The sequence below is a fragment of the Malaya genurostris genome, chromosome 2 (genome assembly GCF_030247185.1).
Source record: "Malaya genurostris strain Urasoe2022 chromosome 2, Malgen_1.1, whole genome shotgun sequence".
NCBI classification, from domain to species: domain Eukaryota; kingdom Metazoa; phylum Arthropoda; class Insecta; order Diptera; family Culicidae; genus Malaya; species Malaya genurostris.
In genome coordinates, this window is record NC_080571.1 from 285,361,664 (window position 1) to 285,380,342 (window position 18,679).

General features: G+C 35.2%; 1 protein-coding gene across 1 annotated transcript in view; it reads left to right on the forward strand.

Annotated features, from left to right (window-relative positions):
- Window positions 1-18,679, forward strand: part of LOC131430418 (uncharacterized) — a 59,688-nt gene that overhangs the window by 38,503 nt on the left and 2,506 nt on the right. Inside the window, exon 2 of the mRNA XM_058595406.1 lies at window positions 12,014-12,286. Coding sequence (XP_058451389.1) covers window positions 12,179-12,286 — 108 coding nt within the window. The 5' untranslated portion in view covers window positions 12,014-12,178. The remainder of the gene's footprint in view (window positions 1-12,013; window positions 12,287-18,679) is intronic.

Below are 18,679 nucleotides of genomic sequence, written 5' to 3' on the forward strand. Positions count from 1 at the left end.
CCAAATCATAAATTTTCTTGCAAATTTGTCGGCAAAAACAAATTTAAATTTGGCTGGAACATCCCCTCGAGTCGTTGCCAAGTAAAATCTTTGACCTGGGATTTGCCTGAAGTCAGCCTTGACATAGGTTTCATCGTCCATCAGAAGACACCCGTCGAACTTGGTCAGCACCTGGTCATATAGTTTCCGAGCACTAATTTTGACCACACTATTCTGTTTTATGGTTCGATTTGGCTGTTTGCTAGCTCGATACGACTTGATTCCTTCCCGGAGTCGAGTTCTCCTCACGGTACTATGGCCAGCACCAAATTTTCTGGCCAAATCACGGTCCGACAGATTAGGATTCCTCTTAATCGTCTTCAACATCTTACCACGCAGTTTCCGATCGACAGTTCCACTCCGACGAATGGCTGGAGGCTTCCGAATCGTCGTCAATGTTTCCTTACACCGTTTGATAACGCGCCATACGGTATTTCTGGACAATTTCAGCTGTTTAGCTAGCCTAGATGCAGACCACAAACAGATTCTCCAAATAACTGTGCACAATGTTTTTCCCTTCTTTCGGTTTCCACGTTGATTGTTTACAAAGTACAGTCGATTTGCGGAATGTCCAAAATCATACGTGAAGCTGACAAAATTCCCGACACGTGGGTGCCAAGAACTTCCAAATCCGTCTACCAGGAGCGCCACAATATGAGCAAAAGTTTGTTCCAATTCTAAATGAAGCAAGCTTTATCCGAGTGAAATTATCAATCACAAACTTTGTACTTGTTATAGAAATTCAGTTATACCTTTGCTCACTGTAACAGATTGGAAGCAGAAGTGGGATAAAATCGCTGCTAAAACTGCTTCGGATATATACAAGGCCACAAAATTCAAAAATCTGTATTACAGTAAACAGTGGTTAGGTGATACAGCACTAGTTAATATTGTCCTAAACGAGTCTAAATTTTAAAGAAAATCCTGAAAAAATCCGCTTGAACTACAATTTTTAACAGTCTTCAAACTGATGAGTCAGAAAATTCCCAATTTTTTTATTTTTTTATTCAATAATCTAATTTTGAAGGCACACTGCTTAATCTCTAAGATGCCGAGGCACTTTCCCAAATTTTGAATCACTTTGTGGAAGGTATTCAAAAGTTCGTAATAATGTTGTTTTTTGTGTTCTGACTAGATTTTATATTTTTCAGCTTTCCCAGAATGTTCTCTCTCCTACGAGATACACGGTAAACCAACAAATGCAAACGAGCTCAAAACGCTAAAGAACAAGCCTGATATCTCTGAAGAGGTACTGTTGATGGGGGTAAACGGGAGCGGGTTATTTCGTCGAAAGTCGATTCGCCGAATGCCATTTCACCGAAAGTCATTTCGCCGAATGGGTAATTTGCCCGGTCTTCTCAAAGCTAGGTTTCTTTAGTTCAATTAGGCCCGAACGAGCGGTAGCGAGGTCGGATAGCACACAGGCAAAACGATGTGGCGAAGCCACATTCAATATTTTATTTGATTTGCACTCACTTATTGGAAAACAATTGCCTGGTAGATACTATAATAAAGCCAACAAGTTTTCTTGGGAATTCCGTTCTGATGATTATGAAATGAAAACAATTTAATAATATATTAAAAAATCATTCTGGATTTTGGAAACGGGAGTGAACATCATCATTTTTCATTTGTCTCTATTTAAAATCAAATTCTATATGAAGACTATTGAAGAGTTCGGTGGAATGAACCTTTCGGTGAAATGACATTTGGCGAAATGGTTTTCGGTGACATGACCCTGATCCGGGGTAAACAACCATGGGCAATATACCGATTCATTATATTCTTTGGTATCATATGATGAGCATATTAGTTCAGCAACACTGAAAGCATATTTGAGCCAACTTTTTGCAACCAGCAGATACATACAATATAAATACTTGATCGGAACTCTAGAAGTTGACTTGTGTACATTTTACGGGTTGAAAATTTGTGTATCTTTCCGTGAGAGCGTCGGAATTTGCTTACGAACTCTATCAAAATTCAGAAGAATGGATTGAAGAACGAAGTCTCCTGATCAGGACTGAAAACGAAAACTAACAAAACTTATTATTCCTAAAGAATTCAACTCGCCTCCGATTGACCACGGTAGAAAATGCGAAGCAAAAGCATTTCTTGCGTACGATGAATTAACGGGGAAGATAGTTTCACGGTGTGGACTGGTTATACCACCGCGAGTACCTTGAATTGAATGTTCTCCAGGTGGTTTGGTTTTAGAGGAATGAAAAATAGTTGAGATAAAAGGGGACGGATACAGCGTCGATACCTTTCACGCAGCCAACCTGGGTTCGATCCCCAACCCCGCACGTAGTGTTAGAAAGCTTTTATGGTCGGAAGAGGCCCACAAATATGGTCTTTTTCGGCGAATTGCTTCACGCAAACGTCTCATAACGCCCAAATAATACTTCTTGTTGACGGTCCGGTTTCGTGGAAGGAATTTATGACGAACACAATACCCTTGTAATCCATACAAACTGTGAGCATCGTCTTCTTTTTTGACTGAAAACGACGACAAACTTACGGCCACTTCGAAAACGTTGTGGTCGCACCATTGAAATTGTTTTTTACGCAAAATGTAATGCACATTCGAGGACACGCACAATCGCAAATGTACTCAGTATAGCGTTACTTTTAAAAATGTCCAGATATCTGGCTGAAAATTTGATAGAATAACAATGACAGATGTGACAACCTAAAAAACAGAAATCTAATCGGATGACTAAGAGCGCCACACGGTGCGCGAAATATTAGATTGGTGTTTAGTTTGATAAAACAATAAGTACTTACAAAATTTTAAAACGTCATTTTGAGTGAAAATGCAAAAAAAAAATGCGAATTCCCATCAACTTGGGTCGAAACTGATAAAAAAAAAATTAAAAGATAATGCTAATATATGCCCAAACAAACTTTTTCCATTTTTATTCAATATTCAAAGAAAAGTTTTTTGAAGAATCCCTTAGTAATATTAATTAAAATATGAGTTATATGAAAAAGGCATCATAACAACGCAAGGTGGATGAATACAGGTTTTTACTGTGAATAGGTCGAATTTTGTGACCGATAAAGCGTTTTCGCGGTAGTTCTTCTTCATTATTTCAATATGAAGAAAACAAACGTCGAAAATCATCGTACTTTAAAGGAAGAATATGGTGAGCATGATCTAGCTGAACAAATACGTCGAAAGTGGTTTGCTCAGTTTAAAAGTGACAATTTTGATTTGAAAGACAAAGAACGAACCGGAGCGTCACCAAAATTTGAAGCTGAAGAACGATGAAGAGCTCGATTGGCACATTGCCGCGAAACAAAAGTGGCGGTAGCGACATCTGCAAATGAAAAATGGAACCAAGAAAAGGAGGGTTCTTCTGAAAATTTTCATATCGGCAGCAGTAATTTGCAACGATTTTTCCGTTTATTCCATAGTACAAGTAGGTATCAGCAACAAAAGTAAACTCGGAGTAGAAGAAAATCGATTTCAAAGTGATTACTGAAACTTTTTTTTAGTGTAAACTACGATTAAACATGAAAAATCTTCAGAAATGTGTGAAATTGGGTAAGGTTAGGTTCATGCGGACCAACATTTCTTCAAACAGAAACCAGTGTAATGTTAATTTCTCGAGTACTAGAATGTTTAGCGATCGAGTACTATTTATTGTGGATGTTTTATTTGTTATTTCTGGGCATTTAAAAAATGGTATTGAACCAAGTATAATATTCAATTCTAAATAAACGGGAGTAAAAACTTTATCTTCCACTTCTAAAGACTGTCCCAGGAAGTATGGACTCTTCTCTAACCACTTGTGCAGTGTTTATTCGTTTTCATTAGTTTGTTTCGAAATGCGTGGACTTTCAGCAGCACAACGTCGAAAAATTGTGTACAAATGGTGCACAGAACGCGGACTGTCACTGAGAAAGAAAACAAAAATGGAAGAAGTAAGTGAAAAAGCCGTGCGAAATGCAAGGAAGGAAATAAAAGTCCTGTTAACCCTCAGTTGGATAAACGTATACTGAAGGCATTCGAGCAAAAGAAGGAGGTTTCAGTTCGGAATGTGGCAAAAAAGTGGGCACTTCGAAGTCAAATGTTCTTCGTGCTAAAGAACATTTGAATCTTCGAACCTATAAGAAGCAGAAACAACCAAAACGTAGTCCGAAACAAGAAGCATCGATCAGGCCGAGGGTTCGAAAGCTGTATAATACGATTCTTGCTGGAAATTTGAACTCATGGACGACGAAACCTACGTGAAACTCGATTACAAATCCTTGGCGGGACCACAATATCATACGATGCGAGAAGGGCAAGTGTTAAACCAGTCCGAGACATCGATCGAAGTCGAAAAATTTGGTAAGATAGCTATGGTCTGGCAAGCAAATTTGTAGCTGCGGTAAGATTTCGAAACCCTTCATCACCACTGCTTCAATGAACAGCGAAATATACATCAAGGAATGTTTACAAAACGACTTCTACCCATGATTCGAAGCCACAAGAATCCTGTTGTCTTCTGGCTAGATCTTGCTTCTTGCCACTACTCGAAATCAACGGTAGAATGGTGGTATACTACCAAATACCACATTGCTTACAACTTCGACCAATTGAGGAATTTTGGGCATTACGAAGGCACATCTAGTCAGCTAGAGCGCCAGCTAGTCTACAACGGCTAAGTAGCACATGTTGAGAATAATATTCTGTTGTTGTAGTCTAATATTATCAGTATATCGAATAAAATTTGAATATCTAACACTTGTGAATTATTTACAGCGAAATCAAAGTACGTTCATACTCTCTTGGACAGTCTTTAGTAAGATTTTTAAATGAATTTGCGATTCCTCCTCCTAAGTTGCGAGACAGAGTAGACATAATGTACTCCAAAGCGACCAGTGACGGATCGTAGAATGGTTATTGTTTTTATTGTTGCTACATTTTTGCTGGAATTGAAAAAGCGATGGTTGTAGTAATTTTTATTGCAATTATTTGTAGCAACTCGTGGAAAATTTATCAATAATTTAGCATTTCCATCTTACCAACGCCTACTTGTTCCACTGTTCTGCGCCAAAGTGTTTTCTCTTTTTACACGCACGCAAACCTTCGCTGTCGGCAGTTGATAGAATGCCGTACGAATTTGCAAAACGCTAAATTCAGACCCTTTTTCAGATAGTCAATGTTCAACATAAAATATGTATGCAGTTACTTACAGCGCAAAGCCATCTCGTCCCGAGGTGATGATTATCATTCCCAACACCCGAATAAACATTGTCCTTATAAACGACAACCAACGGAAATCTTTTTCCGCTGTTTGCGTCGTTTGTGGAATCATTGCTGGATTTCATTGCATTGTTCAACAGGTTGAACCCCATTCGGGTCGTTGATGACGAGGGTTGTGTGGCAAGATAGGATGTAGCAACAGCAACAGGTCGCTCGTCCGTTTGGCTTCACTATCCGTGTCATAATCTATACGCTACAGAGAGAAGAAGAGTTTTTCCTTTCTTCTTATTCCGTTCCGCATATTTAAGGTTTCCTCCGGCATGGGATTCCAGCTTACCAATTACCGATGGAGGGAGTTGGATTCGTAGAATTGAGATCGAAATGAATGAGCCGCAAAGCAGCTACACGACTAACGGCTTTGTAAGGGCGAAAGCACACCACAACTCCGCAACGGTGAGGGCAGAATGAAAATTTTCTACGAATAGTTCACTGCTATGCCGTTTCATCGTACAAGCCTACGGGTGTTTGTGATATATAATACTTTAATGATTGTTGACGTCGTTCTTCGTGGAGGAACCTGGATGCAAATTTTTGTTTTTGTTTTTTGTTGGAAACAAACCGTAATGCGTTGGTCTTGAACCACGTGCAGGTTAGAATATTAAAGTTCACATTATGGTTTGTTGATTTCTGCAATGAGATCTAAGAATTCTTTCTTCGAAATAGAGCCGAACGAATTTTAACACACATAGACCATTTTTCTGAATGAGGTATATTTTTACCGAATTGTAATCTACCGAATTGGTACGGAAGGCTAGACCGCAGCATGGGTCTAGCCTTCCGTAACAAACAGACAAGTGATTCTTCGCCCGCAACGTCGACAAAAAAAGTTTGAAAACAAAAACCGTATAATTTTTATTTCTTCTGAAGAACCGACCGAAGCGCCATCTGCATATCATTATCGCAATTATCAGATTTATATGAAATATTTGAAAATTTACAAGTAAATCGTGTGATTCAAGCGGAAAATCTAAAATTGGTCTGCAGAAAACCCGTCCGCGAGTGTTTATTTTATTTTATTTTCCAAGAGGTGGTGTGTCGCATTGTCTACAGCAATGCGAATAGGAAAAACAGGAAAAACAGAATACTCCTGAGATCGTTGATAAAGGATATTTCACATTTTTCTTATTTGCAATGTCTTATTATATGTCTTCTTACAAAAATCGAGCTAGACTAAACTCCATCGATTATTCGGGGAACGTTTGATCAATGGATCTATTTTTATTCGGGTTAAACGCTACGTTTAAGACGAGCGTGTCAAGTTTATAACCGTGCAGCTATTTCTTGCGACCGTGCTTAACTAGGACGTATGTAAAAATGGATTAGACTGTCAGCAGGGTTCATTTGTTATTATTTTATTTTGGTTAGGTTATGGTTATATATCGACATAACTTCGTATTGCGTAAGGCGTTCTTGTTCGATTGATGATGATCGAGTGATATCCTGCCAGTATTACGGCTGTCTATTAAATTAGAACACAATGAATTAAATGTATGAATTAATATCGAATCTCCCGACAGCAGGCCGGCCGGATCTTTGCAAATTTTGGAATAGATTTCGTATTTTAGTAGGAAGCACATATTAATACAAAAACGCGATAAAATTGCAAAAATATCCTCGGTAGCCGGCTACCCAGAGCAATAAAAACATGGTAGTATTATTCGAAAATTTACTAACAAACAACAACTTCCTGTGCATGTTGACGAGATCTAGTAGCAACATGCACTTCCTTCTCAAATAGATTCTGCATTAGGACGTGGCCGGAGTCGGTATTGGCAAAATTCATCCATTCAATCGATCATAACTTTTCCCATGTTCGCTTTATTCAATTTCAATACCCTATCGAAATGCACGAACCTTCCTTTTAACACTACGCATAAAATTTTATACAACATTTGGATCAGCTTGAAGATCCATTATTTTTTCATATCTTCTTCCGATTTTTTCTTCCTTAGGATATTTCTGAAGCACCAGCTTCAGGATGGCTCAGTACTTCTTAACAGATCGGCTGAAAAGTTCGTATTGTTTCTATGAGAGGGCGCCACTAGAATTAAATCCATACCATTTTCAGTTAGTACCAACCTTCAAAAGATACGTGTATAAATTTGACAGCTGTCTGATTATTAGTTTGTGAGATATTGCATTTTGAGTGAAGCTACTTTTGTTATTGTGAAAAAAATGGAAAAAAAGGAATTTCGTGTGTTGATGAAACACTACTTTTTGATGAAAAAAAAGCGCCGCCGATACCAAAAAATGGCTTGATGAGTGTTATCCAGATTCTGCACCGAGCGAAGCAACAATTCGTAAGTGGTTTGCAAAATTTCGTACTGGTCATATGAGCACCGAAGACGATGAACGCAGTGGACGTCCAAAAAAGGCTGTTACCGATGAAAACGTGAAAAAAATCCACAAAATGATTTTCAATGACCGTAAAGTGAAGTTGATCGAGAAAGCTGACACCCTAAAGATATCAAAAGAACGTGTTGGACATATTATTCGCGAATATTTGGATATGAGAAAGCTTTGTGCAAAATAGGTGCCGCGTGAGATCACAATCGATCAAAAACAACAACGAATTGATGATTCTGAGCAGTGTTTGGAGCTGTTATATAGAAATAAAACCGATTTTTTTCGTCGATATATAACAATGGACGAAACATGGCTCCATCACTTCACTCCGGAGTCCAATCGACAGTCAGCTGAGTGGACCGCACGTGATGAACCGAACCCAAAGCGTGGAAAGACTAAACATTCGGCCGGTAAGGTTATGGCGTCTGTATTTTGGGATTCGCATGGTAAAATTTTCATCGACTACCTTGAAAAGGGAAAAACCTTATCCACCGTATTCTCCAGATTTGGCCCCCCGTGACTTTTTCCTGTTCTCAGACCTCAAGAGAATGCTCGCTGGTAAAAAATTTAGAAGTAATGAAGAGGTAATCGCTGAAACTGAGGCCTATTATGAGGCAAAGGACAAATCGTACTACAAAAATGGTATCGTAAAGGTGGAAGATCGCTATGATCGCTGTATCGCCTCTGATGGCAATTATGTTGAATAATAAAAACGAATTTTGGCAAAAAAATGTGTGTTTCTATTAAACGATACGAACTTTTCAGCCGAACTGTTATTGTTACATTTTTTCAGAGCCGCAAACATTACACGGATAAAATTCTATTACCGGTACCATGATTTTTCAACCATGAAATCATGAACCATGCCGTCTCTTGGAATTTCATGAGCAAAATGATTGATACCATGAAAACTTTCGTGAAAGATGTGTTATTGTTCATGATATCAGTCATTTTACGCATGAAATCATGACTTTTTATTCATGATAGACATGATCCATGATTTCATGATTTTTGATCGTGGTAACGGCAATGGGTTTCTACCCGTGTAGGAAAGTTACTAAGTTTTCCACTTTCAATGCTTATAATTTTAACGTTAAAGTTTGTAGTCCATCATAAACTTTCAAGTTTCATTATTTAGCTGAATAGTTTAGGTATTAACATACTCTATTTATTTTCTGTGTTCAGACATTCTGTTAACTACTATTGAAATCGGGTCTATTTTTTCATATACCCCAATTTAGTTAGTTTTTTTTCGCATTGCCTAACTTTTTCAGTTCTGATATATTTCCATTCCTTCAGATATTTATTTTGTTATACTTTTCCAATATTTAAATTTTTTTATTCAGTCCTTATATTTTCATTCCTCTAACTATTTATTGCGTTATATTTTTTTTCAATATTTTAAATTTTTGCGATTTTATCGCTGTAGGACACGATAAGAATTTTGTTCAGTGTGTTTTTTTTGGAAAATTTGTCAGATTTTGTAAAAATTACGAATCGACTTCGATCATACCGGTTCCGGAGGTATATGCAATAGTGGAACTGATTCGTTTTGTCTCAAATTATTTTAAAAAAATTCCACATTATTATACACGAGAATATGATTAATTGGAGAAAGGCATCATTACACCACTGCGCAGTGGTTCGAAATGGGAAATTTGTGTGACAACAATAGTTTCGCTATTAAAGCTTAGTTTTTTGTAGCTGGTGTCTTCACAAAAGTTATTTGTAATCAATTGGTGCATCTTTTGATGTAAGAGGTCATTAGGGTGGCTCACATTTTGATTGAAATCTGGAATCTTTTCAATTGTATTTGAAAATTATTGTACTTTACTGCAAATGTTGTAGGGATTTTTTTTGAGCAACTTGACTGAAGAAGCCATTTTCCTAGCTCTTCATTTGATCGATTTTTAGTTTAGTGCTCCCTTAGTAAGTCTGCTTCCATTCTCCATCGATTCTGCAACCAAAAATAATATTCACCATTAGGTTCGTTTCTAACATCCGCTCGACTCTCTCAATCCCCCGACTGTCCACCATCTTCTTCGAAACTAACTAGATCCTTATGATGTTACTAATTATTTGGTGCTTCCTCCCTTCTCCATCTTTTCACCGTCTATTGTGACAATTAACTTGAGCTTTTGCCCCTTTCAACTTCTTTCCAACACCCCGCCTTAGTATTTACTTAGTATTAAGCCCTTAGTATTAAGCGATATATCTGTTGGATTTTTGTAATCTGTTGATATGGAAAAATGAGGAGGTTTTATGCCTGCTGGAGAGAGAGATTGTAAATTTCAGCTCCGGCGGGCTTTTCCCTGCTCCCAAATAAATAAATATAAGATTTACATCAATATTACGGAGTAAAAGTCGGATGGCTCCTAAAAAATCACTTTTTTTATTCTAACCTTTTTTGTGAGCAGTTTGACGAGAAAATTGTCTTCCGAAGGAGTTGTTCAGCTAATTATTGCGCACAATTTTGCTTAACTAAAATTTTTTAATATAATCTACTGTTAAAGAGTTTTCATCAAAATCTTTAATTTCAATTCAGGAATCAAAACATTTAATTTTAATTCAAAGAGTTAGATTTCAGATTTCTACCCAAATTTGGACAAACTCAATGACCTCTTACATCAAAAGTTACGCCAGTTGATTCCTAATAACCTTAGCGAAGACACCAGCTACAAAAAAAAACTAATATTCAATAGCGAAAATATTTTTGTTCCGCCAATTTTCCGCTTCAGATCACTGTGCATTGGGTGGGACAAAACCGGTTTTGCCTTTTTCATATAGAAAGGTTATGCAATCTCTGTGAAAACCGACTTTTGAACCGAGGTCCGGAGGGCCAAATGTCATATACCATTCGACTCAGTTCGTCGAGTGTGTGTGTGTGTGTGTGTGTGTGTGTGTGTGTGTGTGTGTGTGTGTGTGTGTGCGCGTAACGTGTGTGTAACGTTTTTTTGCACTTACTTTTCTCGGAGATGGCTGAACCGATTTTCACAAACTTAGATTCAAATGAAAGGTCTTGAGGTCCCATGAGAAATTCCCGAATATTATTTGGATCCGACTGCCGGTTCGGGAGTTATGGGGTAAAATGTGCAAAAAAAAAACAGAAAATATGTGTTCTTACTTTTCTTATATTCACGCGACCGATTTTCACAAACTTAGGTAAAAATGAAAGGTCCTGTGGTCCCATGCGTAATTCCTGAATTTCATGCGGATCCGATTTCCGGATCTGGAAATATAGGGTGAAGCGGGTTAAAAATTTTATACCATCACTTAAAATGGGGAAAAAAATTTCTCAATCGACCTCAAATCTTTTCCAATTGACAGTTTTTATTAGCAGATGGTAAAACAGATCGATTTCGGTTATTCTTTTAAGAATCGAAGAACATTATTTTGAAGAATACCACAGTATTATATATGATAGTATGATTGATATGAGAAAGGCATCATTACTCCACTAGGTGGATTAAATCAGGTTTTATGATTGGGACAACAATGTTGTCTAAGTTTGAACAACTCGAACCTGTAACTGAAGCTCAATTTTAACCGATATGTTCTGGTGCGTTGAAATCTAAACGTGAAAGAGAAAATTTATTGAAATTTTCTTTTCGTCCTATCGCTATTTCGTTCACACTTCCTATATAGAACTAATTTCTAGCGCCCTAACTAACTTCAAATCCACTGCACGAGTTATGTTTATAACGAAGGCTAGTTGTCAAATCACTCGGACGGAAAAAGTGAAACCCACTGTTCCAATTCCAGTCACGATTTGACCTTGTACCTCTTGCCAAATGAATGCGTTTTTTTTCTCTAAATGCCGCCGCTCACCATTCGAAACGACGTTGACAGTGGTTCCCAATTCCCATAAATAAAAACGGAAACTAAACTGTCTTCCGCGATGTGGTCATGAATAATGAGAAAATTTATTCCTCCGGCGGGAACAAAAGATATCACCGTTATCATCACACCATTACGAGGCTGATTCTTTCGAGTTGAATCGCGGTATCATCCCTCCGCCGCTCGGAAGGGGCCACAGAATCCACCAACACACCCAATCTACATCCTGGCGGGTGCATGGCCCTTCTACAAGGATGACACCACTTGATAAATATTAATCTTTATCGCTAAACTATATCCCTATCTCCTGATGACACGTTTTACGGGCATGTGCTTGGAGGTGGTGAGCTGACAAGGCTTACATAACTCGGAAATTTATTTCTCAATCCGGTAGAGCTAAGATTACCAACTGATCGACACTGGGAAATGTTGTCCAACCGCAGAATTAATTGCATTTCCGGTCGCATCATCTTTCGGCCGGCCTCGTGTCATCTGAACTTACGGAATCTTTCCCTTTCAATCGACTATTTACAGATTAACCGGTCTGGTGAGATTGATTTTCGAACAAGAGTAGAAAGTACAAGAATAAAAAAAAGATATACAGTCTCCAACGTCTCCGTCGAGCATTCCTGCAAGTCATTTACATCCCACCCGGCCCGGACTCCTAGGACTAGGAGAGCAAAAACCAAACTAGACAGGATGGTTTCCACCAGTGCGACCTCGAGGCAGCTTCTACTGATTTTAGCGATGCTGCTGTGTGTAGTCAGATTAACCTCAGGACGACCACAAAACGCAATCGACAATCAGGTAAGTGTCTTTAAAGGGGTCCAGGAAATAGGTTTTAGTGAACATAAAATACTACCCCACACTCTCCTCAGTTCAGGGAACGGTTACATGCGATGGCACTCTGCTTCTTGTCTCCGCTTAACGCACAAACAAGCAAAACACGAGCATATTCATGGGGAATTTATCGGTGATTGGTATAATGGAAATCATTTAGTTACTTTATTTAGGCTCAAAAACCAGAATGCCTAATGGATTTAAAAGTGGGTTCTCTCGTTTCTCACACAGAAAGAGAAACACAGTAATCACGTTTTGTTCGTGGTTAGAAGATTTTCGTTCTGTCTAAAACATCACATCGCAAATGAAAAATGTCTATAAATCTGATTTTATGTAATTTGTCATCAGTGATCGTTTTTTTTTATCAGGTGAACAACTTTGCTTCCGCCGTTTTTTCCAAAATTAAAAGCTTTATTGCGAAAAAGTGCTTACAGATGTATTCTTCAAAGTATTGTCCATCGCTAGCGACAACTTTCTCCCATCTTTCCGGCAATTTTCGGATCCCGGCTCGAAAAAAGGAGTCCTCTTTTGACGCTATCCATGAAGCAATCCATTTTTCCAACTCTTCGAAGGATTGAAAATGTTGATCTGTCAGGCCGTGTGCCATCGAACGGAAAAAGTGGAAGTCAGAAGGGGCGACATCTGGGGAATACAGTGGGTGGGGCAAGACTTCCCATTTCTGCGTTTCCAGGTACTTTTTTACCACTTTTGCGATGTGAGACCGAGCATTGTCTTGTTGGAGGATGACTTTGTCATATCGCTCTTGATATTGTGGCCGCTTTTCTTTTAGCGCGCGACTAAGGCGCATCAGTTGCGTTCGGTAGCGATCTCCTGTGATGGTTTCACCGAGCTTTTAAAAGCTCGTAGTAAAGCAATGGTTCCAGTTGTTCATCTTTGAAAGTTTCTTCTCTTCCACCACCATGTTTGTCTTCGAATTGGGCACATAAACAGACATTTTCGAGCGTGAATAATACGAAAACAAGAACAACTGTCACTGAAACGGCGATGACAATTCGTTAGGCACTGTACACACTCACTTTAAAGGCATTATCGTATATGTATTTTGACCAGCCTCAGCCGGTACAGCCACCTATCGGAAAACGGCGGAAGCAAAGTTGTACACCTGATACTTATCTTGAAAACTTAAATATTTGTCCTTCTCGTGGTTATGATCAACGATGAGGTTGCTTGTTGGTCCTGATAAAAACAGGCCTACCAAAAATCCGATGAACTGACACATCGTAAGAATAATTGGAATTGTCTCCACACACGGAAGTATAGTCATGTGATTATCAAACTTGATCAAGAATCTAATAGTAGCTTCCGAACAATCCAAAGCTTGGCTGAAATCGGTTTAACCATCTCCGCGAAAATTGAGCGAATATATAAAACGTGAAAAGAAACACTCTCGCACACAGACATTTTCCGAATTCGTCGAGCTGGATCGAATGGTATCTAGCACTAAGGGTTTCCGGATCTCCGATCCAAAGTCGGGTTATCCAGCTATTCTATAGAGAAAGACAAAAATAGGATATTAGCAAACACTTCATGCTAGAGTTGTCAGATGATGTCTCCGGTTTTATTGACCCCCCCCCCCCCCCCCCTCCCCAGATTCCAAATGTACAATTTAGATTATCTCTCATGATGTCGTATCTCAGATGCTTTCTAATAATTTTATCGCATTGCTTCTACCCACTTTCAGCGCTCACTCCCGCAATATCCTGGATCTTAATTTATTCTGAATTCTATTGGAATTTTTTTGAAATTCTTCTGAAGTTTTTTTAAAACGTCTGAAGTCTAATAACTATCTAAGGCCTTGGGAGCTAAAAAAACTAGAGAATCTTGACTGGAGAACATAAAAATAGTTCGAGAACATAATATTTTTCACGTTTAACAAACATGTAGAATATAGCACCAGTTGATTCTTGAAGGTTTTTTATTTTTACTTCATTTTCTGTTGTTCGGCTTAATTTTCTCAATCTATTAGAACTGCATTTCAGTTTTTCTAACACAGGAACTACTAAAATGTTCCATTCTCCGGAATTTCTTCAAATATAAAATGAAATTTTGTTTCTGTAATTCCCTGTAAAATCCTTTAAAATGTTTTAGAATTTTCGTTCTTTTTTCAATTTTTCGTAATCAAATTCACACCTAGCATAACTAGTCTACTTAACAATTTATGTAGACCTGTTAGGTGGCATAGCTGCTCTACATAAGCTGTTATGGGCTGACGAGTATAAGACGAAACGAAACGTCATTTCAGCTCTTTAATTATTTTCGAAAATCTGTTTAAGTGTTTCTTTACCGGATAGAGCTTATATATATTATTTTAGAAATTTCATGGAACTTTTATATTTTTATGAAATTTTTAACACACTGACGCTTCTGAAATATTCTAGTCTTTTGATATTTTCAGATATCTTCTAAATTCTTCTAAAATCATCTAAAATCTTCTAAAATCTTCTAAAATCTTCTAAAATCTTCTGAAATCTTCTAAAATCTTCTAAAATCTTCTAAAATCTTCTAAAATCTTCTAAAATCTTCTAAAATCTTCTAAAATCTTCTAAAATCTTCTAAAATCTTCTAAAATCTTCTAAAATCTTCTAAAATCTTCTAAAATCTTCTAAAATCTTCTAAAATCTTCTAAAATCTTCTAAAATCTTCTAAAATCTTCTAAAATCTTCTAAAATCTTCTAAAATCTTCTAAAATCTTCTAAAATCTTCTAAAATCTTCTAAAATCTTCTAAAATCTTCTAAAATCTTCTAAAATCTTCTAAAATCTTCTAAAATCTTCTAAAATCTTCTAAAATCTTCTAAAATCTTCTAAAATCTTCTAAAATCTTCTAAAATCTTCTAAAATCTCCTAAAATCTTCTAAAATCTTCTAAAATCTTCTAAAATCTTCTAAAATCTTCTAAAATCTTCTAAAATCTTCTAAAATCTTCTAAAATCTTCTAAAATCTTCTAAAATCTTCTAAAATCTTCTAAAATCTTCTAAAATTTTCTAAACTCTTCTAAAATCTTCTAAAATCTTCTAAAATCTTCTGAAATCTTCTAAAATCTTCTAAAATCTTCTAAAATCTTCTAAAATCTTCTAAAATCTTCAAAAATCTTCTAAAATCTTCTAAAATCTGCTAAAAATTTCTAAAATATTCTAAAATCTTCTAAAATCTTCTAAAATCTTCTAAAATCTTCTAAAATCTTCTGAAATCTTCTAAAGTCTTCTAGAATCTTCTAAAATCTTCTAAAATCTTCTAAACTCTTCTAAAATCTTCTAAAATCTTCTAAAATCTTCTAAAATCTTCTAAAATCTTCTAAAATCTTCTAAAATCTTCTAAAATCTTCTAAAATTTTCTAAAATCTTCTAAAATCTTCTAAAATCTTCTAAAATCTTCCAAAATCTTCTAAAATCTTCTAAAATCTTTTAAAATCTTCTAAAATCTTCTAAAATCTTCTAAAATCTTCTAAAATCTTCTAAAATCTTCTAAAATCTTCTAAAATCTTCTAAAATCTTCTAAAATCTTCTAAAATCTTCTAAAATCTTCTAAAATCTTCTAAAATCTTCTGAAATCTTCTAAAATCTTCTAAAATCTTCTAAAATCTTCTAAAATCTTCTAAAATCTTCTAAAATCTTCTAAAATCTTCTAAAATCTTCTAAAATCTTCTAAAATCTTCTAAAATCTTCTAAAATCTTCTAAAATCTTCTAAAATCTTCTAAAATCTTCTAAAATCTTCTAAAATCTTCTGAAATCTTCTAAAATCTTCTAAAATCTTCTAAAATCTTCTAAAATTTTCTAAACTCTTCTAAAATCTTCTAAAATCTTCTAAAATCTTCTAAAATCTTCTGAAAACTTCTAAAATCTTCTAAAATCTTCTAAAATCTTCTAAAATCTTCTAAAATCTTCTAAAATCTTCTAAAATCTTCAAAAATCTTCTAAAATCTTCTAAAATCTGCTAAAATTTTCTAAAATATTCTAAAATCTTCTAAAATCTTCTAAAATCTTCTAAAATCTTCTAAAATCTTCTAAAATCTTCTAAAATCTTCTGAAATCTTCTAAAATCTTCTAGAATCTTCTAAAATCTTCTAAAATCTTCTAAACTCTTCTAAAATCTTCTAAAATCTTCTAAAATCTTCTAAAATCTTCTAAAATCTTCTAAAATCTTCTAAAATCTTCTAAAATCCTCTAAAATCTTCTAAAATTTTCTAAAATCTTCTAAAATCTTCTAAAATCTTCTAAAATCTTCCAAAATCTTCTAAAATCTTCTAAAATCTTTTAAAATCTTCTAAAATCTTCTAAAATCTTCTAAAATCTTCTAAAATCTTCTAAAATCTTCTAAAATCTTCTAAAATCTTCTAAAATCTTCTAAAATCTTCTAAAATCTTCTCAAATCTTCTAAAATCTTCTAAAATCTTCTAAAATCTTCTAAAATCTTCTAAAATCTTCTAAAATCTTCTAAAATCTTCTAAAATCTTCTAAAATCTTCTAAAATCTTCTAAAATCTTCTAAAATCTTCTTAAATCTTCAAAAATCTTCAAAATATCTTCCAAAAAACTATAAAAATCTTCTAAAATCTTCAAAATATCTTCCAAAAATCTTTTAGTCTTCTAAAAGCATCTATAATCATATAAAATCTTCCATAATTAGAATTCCCAAATCGATTGTAATCACCAAAAGTCTTTTGAAATCACAAAGCTTTGAATCTTTGAAATCACTAAATTTGGAAACTCCGGGATAGCTGCATAATTTTCTGAAACTAACACTAAAATTTACTGAAATTATTCTGAAATCTTCTGAGATCTTTTGAAGTTGGCCTCGAAGTCGACTTCAAAAACCTTTGAAAATCTTAAAATTTCCGAAATCTTCTGGAATAATTTCCTACAAGTTTGGAAGCGAAAATCTTTCTAGTACTTCACAGAATATAATTGAAAATTTCATTTTTTTCTGAAATTTCTATGAATTCTGTCAAAGTCTGACGGTTAGGAGAAATTGAAAGATTCGTGACTAGAAAGCTTTAAAATTTTAGTGTCACAGATTTCACATATTTAGCAATATTAAGATGTAAGAAGGTTTTTGAGGATTTTGATTAAATATTGAAATTGTTTGAAATTCTTAATAATCTCATGATATTTTCAGTGTCTTTATGGGACATAAAAAATGTTGTAGCTAATGAGTTTTTCTTCCGATTTTTGAAAAAGATTTGAACATCTTCTGAAACCTGCATTGTAGGATTAATTAATTTTTCAATTGGTTTGAGTCACCACAACTAAACTCAGTTTCTGCAATGACTGAATGGAAAACAGATTGAGAAGTAGAATGAATAAAAACACACAGAAAAGATGAAAAGATGATATTTTCGCAAAAGAAAACATACAGAAGCTATATACCTCTTCAAGGATTACTGAACTGAAATTAATGAATATATTTTCTAGAGTCTTTTGCAGATTCCTTTATTGTATGCTGGACTCTTCTGAACCCCTTTCAAATCTATTGCGCCGTTTCTTTGACAGAAATTCGTTCAAAGCTAGTTCTTTTGAATATAAAATTGAAACGTGTTGGAATATTTGAAAGAGTTTTAAATAGATTGTATTAATGATAAGTTCTTAAATCAACCAAAAACTTTAGATGAATAACTGAATATTCTAAAGTTTATTGTAATCATCCAAACGCTTTTGTAATTTTCTGAACTCATTTGAATACTCCTGAAATTTTCTGAATCCTAAAATGGTAAATCCATTAACGTACAATAGAAATTTTTCAAATCTTCGGAAATCTATCAGCAGCGTTTCTAATTTCCTTAATTTCTAGTTATATTTAAAATACATTCCAACGAGAAAAAGAGATCAGAAGAAGACTGACGGATACAACTGTGAAATGAAAATCTGCGAAAAAAAATACCACAGTGACGGAACTCAAACGTATAGATGTTTCTTCGCGTTTTTCACATGCACGACAGTTTGATTGACAAAACGATTTCCCAGGATAGAAGTAAGCTACGGGTTTGAATTCCGTAACATTTTTCTCCGATTTTCATTTGATAGTAAATTTAACTATAGTCTTTTGCTGAAAATGCTTGAAAGAAATCACCAAATTCATACTATGCAAAAGCATTAAAGTAAAAACATTTCCTGAAATTTTGACAATTCGTTTAACTGTTTCATGCAATTTTGAAATTTTCTAAAAATGCCAAATACTTTCTGAAATTTACCTATGAAATTATATGAGAATCTTTTAAGTCCTTCTAATCTACTATCTTTTAAATTTCTCTTATATCTTCTGAAAGCTTTAGACTTTGGTCTGAAACCTTCCAATATCTTTTGCATTTCTTAGGGTTTCCGCAGAAATTTTTGGAATTCTTTTGA